This window comes from Solanum pennellii, chromosome 4 (genome assembly GCF_001406875.1).
Source record: "Solanum pennellii chromosome 4, SPENNV200".
In the NCBI taxonomy this organism is placed as follows: domain Eukaryota; kingdom Viridiplantae; phylum Streptophyta; class Magnoliopsida; order Solanales; family Solanaceae; genus Solanum; species Solanum pennellii.
In genome coordinates, this window is record NC_028640.1 from 28,776,338 (window position 1) to 28,791,103 (window position 14,766).

The window sequence follows — 14,766 nt, forward strand, 5'->3', positions numbered from 1 at the left end:
CTTTCTACACAGAGTGCAATTTGACATCACTTATACTAGTTCTGCTACAACTATTCTTTCTGATCAAATGGCTGAAAAAAATTGCACCTCTCAATACAAGAAATTTACAAAATTTATAAGGCCACGATATTTCTTATATTAAACATAAAACAGATAAAACAATCATAATAAATTACTCACTTTCTTCCTTGCAGAACCACCACCAATTTCATGAACAACTCTACAATCACCTAGGAGCAGCGACTTACATAAAATCAAATGAAAAAACTATTCTCCAGAAACCACTAAACATAGCTGAAAAATTGAATCTTCTCAATTATGAAGAAAAACACAATCCCACTCAATCAGAACCAATGGTAACAACCGAAGTAACAGTAACCCTTCCAGCAGTAAGCACAAAACCTGACACAATAGCTCCATTCTCACTAAATTATACCTCCACAATCTGAAACACTCTTCTTTGTAATTGCAGATATTTTGTGAACTACGAAGCAACGACTTGGCTTGCCACCAACAGCTATTTTACCTTTTGTGTACAAAGATGTAAATATGTACAAAAGAAACCTTAAACGTGCATAGGCAGTACAATAACATATATAATTATACTTATATATATTACCTGCCTATCATTAAAGCTACAATCGACAATATGTTGATTAGTGCTTCAAAATAGTTGTTTTTAGCTAGTAAAAAAGTAATATTGTTCAGTTATTTAGGATTAAGTTATTCGCTGTTTTCAAGTTGATAGGGTGGAGTTAGTGGCATGTTTATCCACTATCTTTTATTTTCTTACTTTTAACTAATTGTAGTTAGTTGTAGGCCTATTTAACATGCAACTGTTGTACCTCTTTTGTTGCAATCAAAAAGACTTTAGAAGTTCTCTTTTCTCTGCCTCCGCGTCCTTTTATACTCTCCAACATATTGTGGTATCAGAGCAACGCAAGAGAGAACAACCCTTTCTCTCTTAACTCAGGCGAGATCAATCTAACAAGGCGATAGAGTGAGAGCTGTCCATGGCAAGCAGCAGTTCCAATTCTTCTTCTCAGCCCCTGATTCCAATATTCAAAGGGAAAATATCATCTACGGAGTCTCAAAATGAAGGCAATGTTCAAGTCCTAGGAGCTTTGGGATATGGTTGAGACGGGGTATGTTGAGCCAAATCCGGCATCGACTCAACCTGACAATCAACTATAGGAGACTCGCAAGAAAGATGCAAAGGCATTATTTCTCATCCAATCACCATTGGAGGATGAAATTTTCCCCAGAATTGTAACAGTAGAAAATTCCAACAAGCATGGGATACTCTAAACCAAGAATATTTGGGCGATAAAAAGGTAATTACAGTGAAATTACAAACGCTTCGTTGTGAGTTTGAAACTTTGGCCATGAAAGAAAAAGAATCTGTGCAGGAATTTATGTCTAGAGTGTCTGGAATTGTTAATCACATGAAAACATATGGTGAAGATGTTATTAATGAAACGGTTGTGAGTAAGGTGTTGAGAAGTTTAACTAAAGGCTTTGATCATGTTGTTGCTGCAATAGAAGAATCTAAGGACCTATCTACTTATAATTTTGATGAATTAATGAGTTCACCGTTAGCCCATGAAGTTCGAATCAGTAGATCCTATGAAAAGGTAGAGGAAATGGCTTTTTAGGCGAAGGGGGAGCGCTTTTACAAAGGAAAATTAGAATATTCATGTTGTGGCCGTGGAAGAGGAAGAGGTGGTTATCGAAGTCGAGGTCGTGCAAACAGTAGAGGAAGATGCTATTTTGGTGAACAAAGTCAAAACAGAAATAACATTCTGTGTAGATATTGCAATAAGTCAGGCCACATAGAAATTGATTGCTGGACCAAACAGAGGGATGAACAAAAGCAAGCAAATTCCAAAGAGGAAATTGAAGATGGGAGTAAGATATTCATGACTCAATCTTCTATCGATGATGTCCTTAATGGAGTGTGGTTCATGGACAGTGGGTGCTCAAACCATATGTCAAGAACAAGGTCATTATTTAAAGACCTTGACGAATCCCAGAAAAGTGAGGTTTGACTTGGAGACAACAAGCCAATGAAGGTTGAAGGGAAAGGTACGATTTCCATAAAAACTACCCAGGGTAATATAAAGCTCCTACATGATGTGCAATATGTTCCTGATTTAGCTCATAATTTGTTAAGTGTCGAGCAATTGATAACTGTTGGTTACTCTATTTTGTTTGGTGATTGTTGTTGCACTGTTTATGATAAGAAATCTTCACAGAGCATTGTCAAGATTTCCATGACACAAAATCATATGTTCCCATTAGAATTATCTATTGTGCAAAATTGTGGCTTTAATTGCGAAAACTAGTGATATTAGTTTATGGCTTTTAAGGTAAGAACATCTGAATGTTAAAGAGCTGAAGTTGTTGGGTCAAAATCATATGGTCATTGAGCTGCCTAAAATTGATGATCTTGAATTCTGTGAAGGGTGTGTCTACGGGAAGCAAAGTAAAGTCTCATTTCCGATAAACAAGGCATGGAGGGCTTCAAGTTGTCTTGAGTTGGTGCACACTGATGTTTGTGGTCCTATGAGTATCGAATCCTTAGGTGGAAGTCGATATTTTTTGTTGTTTATTGATGATTATAGCCGAATGAGTTGGGTTTATTTATTGAAGTTAAAATCAAAAGTTTTTTAGAATTTCAGGAAATTCAAGGCATTCGTAGAGAAGCAAAGTGGATATCCTTTATCTAAAGGCTCTCTGTTCAGATAGAGGTGGTGAATTTACTTCTAAAGAATTTGATGCTTTTTATGAGGAAAATGGTATTCACAGGGAGTTGTCAGCACCACGTACGCCAGAGCAAAATGGAGTGGCCGAGCAAAAAAATTGAACTGCGGTGGAAATGGCTCGTAGTATGATAAAAGAAGCAGAACTTCAAATGAAGTTTTGGGCAGAAGCAGTAGCAACACTAATGTGTCTTCTCAATATCTCCCCAACAAATGCAGTCGTGAATCGAACGCCATATGAATCTTGGAAGGGTAGAAAGCCACAGGTAAGCCATCTAAAAATATTTGGTTGTTTAACATATGCTTTGGATACTTCTCCATCTCGTCGAAAACTTGATGTGAAATCAGAAAAATGCATTTTTGTAGGCTATAGTCCTCAATCCAAAGCATATAAATTGTATAACCCAATGAGTGCATAAGTTATCATAAGCAGGGATGTTAAGTTCAATGAAACAGGAAGTTGGGCTTCCAATGAAAGAAATATTCCAACACCAACAATTCCTGATGATGCACCCGAGTCACTGGTAGCTGAACAGTTGGCTCCAATAACATCTGAAATTATTGGAGAATCTTCGGCAGAGCCAAGTCCACTAATAAGAGCAACAAGGGAAAAAAGACAAAATCCGAGATACTCTAATAACATCTATACTTCTTGTCAATTTTCTCTTTTTGTTTCAGATCCTATATATTATGGAGAAGCAATTGAAAAATAAGAGTGGCAGCACGCAATGATTGAAGAGATGGACGCTGTCGAAAAGAATGAAACATGGAAATTGGTTAATTTAGCAGATGGTAAGATGTTTATTGGTCTAAAGTGGGTATATCGCACAAAGTACAATGCAGATGGATCTATTCAGAAGCACAAAGCTGGACTTGTTGCAAAGGATATGCACAACAACAAGGAGTTGATTTTGATGAAACATTCTCTCCCGTAGCACGCTTTGAAACGGTGAGAACTCTCTTAGCTCTTGCTGCTCAACTCTCTTGGCCAGTTTACCAATTTGATGTTGCCTTCTTAAATGATGACTTGGAGGAAGAAGTTTATGTTGCTCAACCGGAAGGTTTTGTTGTGAGCGGACAAGAAAGTTAAGTGTATAGGCTGAAAAAGGCTTCATATGGGCTAAAGCAAGCCCCACGAGCATGGTATAGCAAGATCAGTTCTTATCTCCAGGACAATGGATTTGAAAGAAGCAAAAATAAGCCCACTCTTTACGTAAAGAAGCGAGGTAAAGCTGATTTCTTGGTGATGTGTGTTTATGTAGATGATATGATTTATATGGGCTCTTGCGAATCTCTTCGTGCTGAATTTAAGTCTTTCATGATGAAATTTTTTGAAATGACAAACTTATGATTGTTGCTTTATTTTGTTGGTCTTGAGATTAAACAAGGTTTAGGTGGCATTTTTGTCTCGCAAAAAATATATGCAATTGATTTTCTTAGGAGTTTTAACATGTTGGGCTGTAAGATAGCTTATACACCTATGAATGTAAATAGGAAGCTCATATCTGATGATGGTACGGGTTTGACGGATGATCGTTTCTTTAGAAGTATAGTTGTTGGTCTGAATTATTTGTCGCACACACGGCCCAACATAGCATTTCCTATTAGTGTGGTTTCCAGTTTCATGCATAACCCAACAAAGCATCATTTTGGGGAAGTTAAGCAGATTTTACGATATGTTGCTGGAACTACTTATTTTGGAATTTGGTATTCAAGAAAATCAGATTTTAGATTATTTGGTTTCACTGATAGTGATTTGGCAGGTTATCTGGATGATAGAAAAAGTACTTCTGGGTATGCATTCTCTCTTGGTTCAGGTGTTATATGGGAGAATAAACAAGTACCCCCCTAGACTATGACCAAAATTTCAGAGATACACCTTAACTAAACAAGATCCTATTACCCCCCCCCCCCGAACCCTTATTTTTTTGTAATTATATACACCTTTTGTATTACGTGACACACTCGGTGACCCCACACAATTGAGGCGTGTTGTAGATATTTGAATGTCACGTAAGCCAAAAAGGTGTACAAAATTATAAAAAAAATAAGGTCGGGGGGGGGGGGATAGGACCTTAGTTTAGTTAAGGTGTGTCTCTTGAATTTTGGTCATAGGATAGGGGGTACTTGTGCATTTTCCCGGTGTTATATCATGGAGTTCAAAGAAGCAAGAATTTTGGCCTTGTCGTCATCTGGAGCAGAATATATTGCTGCCACTGCATCATCTTCTCAAGCGGTTTGGCTTAAGAGATTGCTTGGTGATGTATTTCAGGAGCAAGTTGCTAGAACAAAGATTTTCTATGACAACAAAGCAACCATTGCAATGAAGAAAAATCCAGCATTTCACAGCAGGACAAAGCATATAGACATTCGGTACCATTTTATCCGAGATCTGGTAGCGAGTGGAAGTATTATGTTGAAGCATTGTGTTACAAATGAGCAAGTTGCAGATATTCTAACCAAAGCACTTCCAGTTGGAAAGCATGAGTACTTCAGACTATATATGGGAGTGACAATCTTTGAAGCAAGGGACAGTGTTGATTAGTGCTTCAAAATAATCAATCTGTTTCCTAGTTTTTAGCTAGTAAAAAAGTAATGTTGTTCAATTATTTAGGATTAAGTTATTTGTTGTTTTTAAGTTGATAGGGTGGAGTTAGTGTCCATGTTTATCCACTATCTTTAGTTGCTTATTCTTAGCTAATTGTAGTTAGTTGTAGGCCTAATTAACATGCCACTATTGTACCTCTTTTGCTGCAATAAAAAAGATTTTAGAAGTTCTCTTTTCTCTGCCTCTGCGTCCTTTTTTAGTCTCCAACACAATAATCATGTGTTGGGCCCATGTGCGCACGAGCATCACCATCTAGTAGATATATAGACAATAATCATGCAAATATTAGTTGAGGGTATGATGGACTAACAAATATGAAGATGTTTGATGATTTAATTTAAAAAGTATCGTGGCTATGATTTTTTTTGTTACAATTTTCAAATAATAATTATAATATTTTCCCTATGTTAATGATTTTTTATGGTATTATTTAAAGTTTTACTTTCGCTTTTTTTTAATAATAAAATTATAAAATTGTGGATACATGAGATATATGCTCCGCAAATTCATGAAAATTATGTTATATGTCTTAAGACTCACGTCTTGCTCGATTTAATTCATAAAATGTCTCAGACACTACTTTTTAAAATATTACTACAAAATAAAATGGACTTGGTCAATAAAGAAGAAAAACAATCATTTTATTTCAATTTTTTGAATACAAGCTAGATAGATTATTCTCCAATATTATTTTATCAAAATGCTGAATTTGGATGATTTCGAGATCAAGTACAAATATAATTATTTAGTAAGTCAATTAGAAGAAGAGTTGTCCTTTGAGGACATCCCATAATAAGAGAATCAAAGTTGGGAATAGAATCTAGCAAATTTAATATTTTGAAATCAATTCAAAAAGTAAAATGTTCAAAAAGAATAAAATATATGGCTGTAGACGGTAAAATTTGCATCGAGAAAATAATAATCAAGAACGAAAAATTATAGCAACAATCATTTTATTATTTCAAGTGCGAGTGTTATAATCTCTATGATTCCTCTGAATTCGCCTTTTCAAATATAATTTCAAGGGATTTAAAGCTTGATCTTGAACTTTGGATTTATCTTGATCTTAATCTCTATTTTGATCTTGATCTTGGACTTGAACTAGAACTTGGACTTTGATCTTGATCTTGGACTTGAAATTTATCTTGATCTTGACTTTCTAGTTGAATTCAAGGTTTGGAGTTTGATCTTGATCGTTCTTGAACTTGATCTTGACTTCTTCTTGGACTTGGACTTGATTTTGATCTTGAATTGAACTTTATTTTGATCTTGACTTTATAGTTGATTCAAGGGCTTGGAGCTTGATCTTGAATCCGGTGGTCTTGATCTTGATCGTTCTTGAACTTGATCTTGGACTTGAACTTGAACTTGATCTTGGGCTTGAACTTGGACTTGTACTTGATCTTGACTTTCTTGTTGAATATAAGGGCTTGGAGCTTGATGTTGAATCCATTGGTTTTGATCTTGATCTCGTGAACTTGATCTTGACTTTTTCAAATCTTGAACTTGAACACTTGAATTGTTATTCTTGAACTTGTAGAGAAATTTATGAATTTTGATCCACGAGCTTTATCTAGCTTCTTGTTTAGAATTCTTGGTTCTCTTTTTCTTAATTATGAGACTCCTATTTATAGTTTTAGAATAGAGGAGTTGCGATTGGAATAGGACTCCCTTCGGCCAACCATATTTAAGTGAAATATCATATGGGCTTTATGGAGCGGGCTTTAATAAAATTCATATTTATCTGAATTTAAATAATTAAATCAATTATATTAATCCATATTATTTATTTGAACTAATATATTCATTGATTTAACATAATCCGAACAACTTTATAAATTTATCTTTATTAAATTTTAAGTGATTAGAAATGCTCCATTCTTCAAGTCTTGTCGAGATATTTTATCTTTCAAAGACTACGCTTGAAGAATTTGAAGACTTTAACTTGCATACTTGAAGATTTTAAGAATTCATCTTGAAATAATTTTATCCATAAGGGTTTGCGTCCATTGAGTCACCACCATTTGGTGCAAGTCTGAAGTTTTATGAAAGCTTACTCATAGCTTTAACTCATGTAACAGATCAAGTGAGAACATTTGGTCTTTTGACACTCATGCGATTGAACTTAGAATATGGTTCTAAGTGCTTACGTACCTCGATGAATGGGATCAAGTCACAACGTAGTTTTGGAGGAGTGGGTGATTTTTTGTTGCGTCGTACAAAGTTTATACTCTTGAGGGACAGGAGTGACATGAAGTTTAGGCTTGTACCTTAACGAGCATTTTAACTTGAAGATTTAGCTCAAATTTAAAGAGCTTTATGATATACAGTTTAGACTCATGTCTCAAGAAGCATTCTAACTCAATGATTTAACTCAAACTTGAAGATTTAAGGGACATACATTTTAAGCTCGTGTTTCAAAAAGCATTCCAACTTGAATAGTTAACTCAAACTTGAAGATTTAAGTGATATACAGTTTAAGCTCGTGTTTCAATAAGCATTTCAACTTGAAGATTTAACTCTAACTTGAAGATTTAAGTGACTTACAATTTAAGCTCGTGTTTCAAAGAGCATTTCGACTTGAAGATTTAAGTAACATATAGTTTAAGATCGTGTTTCAAGGAGCATTTCAACTTAAAGATTTAACTCAAACTTTAAGATTTAAGCGCCATATAGTTTAAGCTCGTGTCTCAAGGAGCATTTCAACTTGAAGATTTAAGTGATATACATTTTAAGCTCGTGTTTCAAGGAGCATTAAAACTTGAAGATTTAACTCTAACTTGAAGATTTAAGTGATATACAATTTAAGTTCGTGTTTTAAGGAGCATTTCAATATGAAGATTTAAGTGACATACATTTTAAGCTCGTGTTTCAAGGAGCATTGTAACTTGCAGTTTAAGCTCATGCGTTAAGTAGCATCTAGATATACATTGACTCTTCAAAGTCATCTTCGGATGCAGACTTGCCCTAACTTTGGAGTTCTTCTATATCTTCATCTCTATGAGGTCCATAGACAGGAGATTGTTGATCTTCTCTTAAATTCATGCTTAATTCCATATCATCTGCAAGAGTTGCCAACTCTTCAAAATGTATTGGGCTTTAATCCTTGCAAAATGTATTGAAGACCCCAATTCATACCCTGGATGCACATTTCAATACTAGATATTTCACTAAGGTGTCTTTGTAGTCCAGGTTCAGACTTGTCCAGCGATTGATAAAGTAAACAACTAACTCATCTTCACCTTGACGAGCCTTTGTAAGTTCCATCATACTAAAGACATGTCTTGTGCTATAGAAACGATTAAGGAACTCTTGCTCTAATCACTCCCAACTATCTATAGAATTAGGTTCAAGTTCTGTATACCAATCAAATTTATTTTCTCTGAGAGATCGAACGAACTCTTTAACAAGATAATAACCATACGTTTCAGCAGCATTCAAGTCTCGATAAAGTGATCTATTTATTGTTTGGGATTTCCTCTGCCATCAAATTGTTGAAACTTGGAAGGTTGATAACCCTTAGACATTTTCAAGTTATCAATCCTTTGTGTATATGGCTTTGCATATATGGGAGAAAATTTGGATGAAGACTCTGATTTGTCTTTGATTGCCTTTATGATAAAGTTCTTTAACTGATCAATTGGTATCAAACCTTCATCTGAAATATGAATCTCTTTGATCTTTGTTTGCTTTACGCAAGGTGCGTCTTTGTAGTGAATTTTAGAAAGCTTCAGAGGTGATTGACTTGATCTTCTTTCAATCATGTTATCCATATTATGTGTTAGCTTTGAAAGTTTAGCATCTTGTTCATGTGCGTACTTTGTCAGGCCTTCAATTGCTTTAGTTAAGCTTGCTAGTTGTTCTTCTATAGTGGAAGACATTTTGATATTCTTTGATGCTTGAAAAGTTGAGATGAGAGGTAGAGATTGTCCCACTGGGCGTGCCACAATTTGTACACAATAAAATTCGCGTCAAGAAAACAATAATAAAGAACGGAAAAATATAGCAACAATCATTTTATTATTTCAAGTGCGAGTGTTACAATATCTATGATTCCTCTGAATTTGCCTTTTCAAATATAATTTCAAGGGATTTAAAGCTTGATCTTGAACTTGGGATTTATCTTGATCTTAATCTCTAATTTGATCTTGGTCTTGGACTTGGACTTTGATCTTGATCTTGGACTTCAAAATTAATCTTGATCTTGACTTTGTAGTTGAATTCAAGGTTTGGAGTTTGATCTTGATCGTTCTTGAACTTGATCTTGACTTCTTCTTGGACTTGGACTTGATCTTGATCTTGAATTGAACTTTACATTGATCTTGACTTTATAGTTGATTCAAGGGCTTTGAGCTTGATCTTGATCGTTCTTGAACTTGATCTTGGACTTGAACTTGAACTTGAACTTGTACTTGATCTTGACTTTAGTGTTGAATTCAAGGGCTTGGAGTTTGATGTTGAATCCGTTGGTTTTGATCTTGATCGTTCTTGAACTTAATCTTGACTTCTTCAAATCTTGAATTTGAACACTTGAATTCTTGAACTTGTAGAGAAATTTATGAATTTTGATCCACAAAGTTTATCTAGGTTCTTGTTGAGAATTCTTGGTTCTCTTTTTTTGAATGATGTTACTCCTATTTATAATTTTAGAATAGAGGAGTTGCGATTGGAATAGGACTCCCTTCGGCCAATCAGATTTAAATGAAATATCATATGAGCTTTACGGAGTGGGCTTTAATTAAATTCATATTTATCTGAATTCAAAAAATTAAATCAATTATATTAATCCATAACATTTATTTAAACTAATATATTCATTAATTTAATATAATCCAAAAAACTTTATAAATTTATATTTAATAAATTTTAAGAGATTACAATGGTAAAGTACTAAAATACACGGTAAGATAAGAAAAAATATTTTATTAGAAGAATTGTTAATAAGTATTAAAATATATGGAAAGACAAAAAAAAATATATGGCAACACGTATTAGGAGGATTATAATTAAGAAGTCTTAACATATATGGTAAAACAAATAATATATTTAAGGAATACAATATCTTTATGAAAATAAATAATATGTTTATCAAGAAAAGACCATTTTTAATCCATTTATTAAAAAGGACATTTTTTAAACAAAACTATACTATTAAGTGAAACTATTTATATTCAATTTCGCATAATTTAAAGACATTTTCTTTTATAGAAAACCTTCTCATAATAATATTTATATATAAATTATTCTTCACAAAATTAAATTGCCCAAACGCGCCATGAATATTCTTTCCCAACATTGACATTAGTTTATTTTATAACCTATTTACACAATTAATTGCAACATTGTTGTTTATATTTCTTCATTACCGAAAACAATGTATTCTAAGGCCACAAATCTATGTTATTTGCAGTTTTGATGATTTGATAATCTCATGGATCCTTGTAATAGGACCTGGTGTTTTGTTGATTTGACAAACTCAGGGACCTGGTAAAGGGACCTGATCCTTTTGCCAATACACACACAAATGTCAGGCTGTAAAAAATACAATTGATTAGTGCACAATCTCCAAATGTGGTAGAAACCTCAGCCAATGGTATGGCCTCGAAGATTTTGTTTATTCTTAATGTGGGATATGTTCAATAGATACAATTCAATCATTGTAACTGAAAATTCTCAAGAACACTTGCAAAGACTTACTCTCAAGAATAATCATCCTCAAAGAGCAACAGGTGCCTGATAGAGCTGCAAGCTATCTAGTTGTCTTAGGATTATTTCTTGCTCACTTATATTGTAAATTTGTTCCTGATATATAAAGGGTTCAGATATTTGTTTCAATGTGTAAAGGTCTAAGTCGGTTAGAGTTAATCAATTTAGTGAGTGGTGTTGCATCTGCTTAGTCCAAGTCTAAGTCATCTAGGAGCTAGTTGGTTTAATGGGTGGTGTGGTACCCGTTTAGAAATTTCTAAGTTATTTGGGGGATAACTTAGTGGACAATGTTGTATCTACTTAGGCTCGTTAAGTAATAGAGGTATTACTAAGCTGTGAGGTTAATAACTTCTTCTCACTTCGGTTGTAACTGGGTTTCACTTTTGTTTGAAGAGATTAGTGGAAATAGTTGAAAATCTTGTGTGACAAGTCGTGGTTTTACTCTCTTGATCATGGAGGTTTTCACGTAAACTGTGTGTTGTGCTTTCATTATTGTTTACATTCTTTACTGTTCTTGTTGAGCAAAGTGACCTTATTTGTTGACAGATAATGGACGCGCCTATTCTATCAATTGGTATTAGAGCAGGTGCTCTCTAGCAGGTAACACCAAGAGAGAGACTATTGTAGAAAAATGGCTGCTCCACTGAAGCTGGAAGAAGGACAGTCTTCAACAAGACCACCTCGTTTAATGACCATTTCTATAGCTGGTGGAAAACAAGGATGCATGACTTCTGAATGGCTGAAGACAGTGAGTTGTGGGATATTATGGTGGATGAACCCTTCATCCCAAAAACGAAGGTGAAGGATGGATAAATTACACGAGTGGTTCCCAAGACTCGTCAACATTACAACGAGGTGGACAAAAAGAAGATCGAAAAAAGCTACAAAGCTAAGAAGTTGCTGGTGTGCGATATAGGGGTTGAAGAATACAACCATATCTCTGCTTGGGAATCGGCAAAAGAAGTCTTGGGTTGCTTAAAAACAACTCTTGAGGGCACAAACAAGGTGAAGGAATTAAATGTGGATATGCTGACAACTCAATATGAGAACTTCATAATGAAGGAGGGGGAAACTATTCATGACATGCATACATGATTCTCCTCCATAACCAACGAGCTAAGATGCTTGGGAGAACCTATCCATCCCAATAAGAAAGTCAGAAAGATTTTTCAAATTTTCCCAAAGTCATGGGAAAATGAAGTAGATGTCATTACTGAAGCAAAGCTAAAGGTTCTGATGATGGATGATCTGATTGGAAACCTTTAGACTCATGAAATGAATAGAAACCAGGATTCTTCCAAGAAGGAAGTATATAAGGAAATTATATAGCTCTCAAGATCTCTACAGATGATATATCTAGAGAAGAGGAAGACATGGCCTATCTCACCAAGAGATTTCATTAAAATAGTGAGAAAGTATGGAGGCTTTCGAAAATGAGGGAAACCTCCTCGTGCTGCAAATGCAACTGACTTATATCACAAGTGTGGAAAGGCAGGACACTTCATGAGATACTGAATGATTTTCAAAGTTGAAGTTCGGTTACAATAAAGTGTGTGATGCATGTTTCAAAGGGAAATATACCAAATTCTCCTTCAAGACCAAGAAACAAGTAAGCTCGACCAGAGTTCTTGAGTTGATTAACATGGATTTGTGTGGATACGTAAAAGCTCAAAGTAGAGGTGGAAAGAAATATATCCTGGTGATTGTTGATGACTACTCACGGTTCACTTGGACTATGTTCCTCAAATCCAAATATGAGACGGCTGAGGTAATGATGACATTCATTAAAATGATTCAAATTATGGTGAGTTGCAAGATTGCAGGATTAGGTCCGATAATGGAATTGAGTTCGAGAATGCAAAGCTTGACACCTTTTGTGTTGACAACGATATTCATCGTAGCTTCTCAACTCTTAGGACATCTCAACAAAATGGAATATTTGAAAAGAAGAACAAAACCCTAGTAGACATTACCAAAACCATGCTCATAGACTCATCCCTTCCTAAGAAATTTTGGGCTAAAGCAGTTAACACTGCATGTTATATACTGAACAGATTCTTGATCAAGTCTTTACTTAACAAGACACCATATGAGCTACTGAATAACAGAAAGCCTAAGTTGAGTTACTTAAGAGCTTTTGATTGCAATTGTTTTATGCTAAACAATGGAAAGGATGATCTAAGAAAGTTCGACTTGTTTGTAGGGTACTCATCCTCCAGTAAAGCCAATAGGGTACTCAACAAAGGAACACTATGCATTGAGGAAAGTATCATGTGATTTTTTATTAAGGTAATGAATTGTTGAACCTATAGCATAAGGATGATGATGATCTTGAGGGACTGCTTCATATTCAGAGAGATGAAGCAAATATCCACGCACTAAAGGAGGTAGAAATCTCGATGGTTCTGATTCTGGTCAATCCGAGAAGGATGATGCAGTTGACAAGACTGATGAGAGAGGTAATCATGGACTCTACTTGTGAATTTCAAGGGGTACTACTTAGTATGTGGGGGTATCAGACTCCACTTGTGCATTGAACAAGTAGGTGTTAAGAGAGGTAGGTTGTGTTCCTTTATAATCATAAAAGCTTATGATTTGTGAATGGATGATATGTAGAAATGTTAATGATGGATTTACTTAATATAAAATGTACATTTGTACATGAACTACACTTGTGACTTCTTAATGAGTTTTACTTAGTAGGAGAGGGGGTATGATACTTCACTCTTACATTAAACAAGTAGACTTAGTAGGATGTCGTGGGATGGTTTTTTTGCATTATAATGAGATTTGATTGCATGCATGTATATTGAATGGATGGTAGCCATGAATGACTTTTCTTATAATTCAAGTAATTTACATTACTATTTCCTTGATTGTGACTATTTATTATAATGAGGTCTAAAGATGAAGTGTATGACTAAAGTAGCTTCAAAGGGGTTCTTAGAAGGGTTGGTATTATGGGATGCCAACCAAATATTGCACAACATAGGTGATGGCTTTACTATGAAATGAGTATAAATGTGATATTGGCTTGTGTTGTACATTGTAAATGCATGTTAGTTACCATACATTGTATAAGTGTTTCTTAGGGGTTGTTTATGTGATGATTACTTAATGATGAGATAATCTTGGTAATTGACTTGTATTACTTTATAAAAAGAGGCTATGTATTGTGGATGTTGGGATGTGTGTTATCTTGATGTTGAAGACTATGCTTGCTATTGTAATGATATATCTCATGTTATAATGAAGTATATATTTATTACCTTATTGGTTGTATTCTCCAAATATTTCAAAGACGATGTTCAAAATTTCATACAACATGATTTCAACGAAATATTTCATGCATGTGTTTAATGATTTTGTGCATGACTTCCATACTTAGTATTTTTTCGTGCTAACCCCTCCTTTCTACATTTTCATAAGTGTAGGCTTTGGAGATATCAGATTTTATCCTTGTGACTAGGTTCGTTGGAGATCAAAAAGAAGAATATTGGTGAGTACTCATTGTATGCGAGGTATTAACCACATGTCCTTTATTGTCTTTATTTTATGTTTTAGACTTTTTGGTAAGGGTCGTGTCCTTAAGTTTTGTATTCAAGAATTTTATTTCAAATAATGAGATGATTTGCGGCATAGTGTCATAGGTACTCTTTCATATTTAAAAGAGACTTCGATTGTAAAGAA

The 14,766-nt window shown here is 34.6% G+C and overlaps 1 protein-coding gene across 1 annotated transcript in view; it reads left to right on the forward strand.

The window, feature by feature from the left end:
* Window positions 1-12,718: 12,718 nt before the first annotated feature.
* Window positions 12,719-14,766, forward strand: part of LOC114076873 (cytosolic sulfotransferase 12-like) — a 37,866-nt gene continuing 35,818 nt past the window's right edge. The window contains exons 1-2 of the mRNA XM_027916571.1: window positions 12,719-12,844; window positions 13,389-13,535. Of these exons, the coding sequence (XP_027772372.1) occupies window positions 12,719-12,844; window positions 13,389-13,535 (273 nt within the window). The remainder of the gene's footprint in view (window positions 12,845-13,388; window positions 13,536-14,766) is intronic.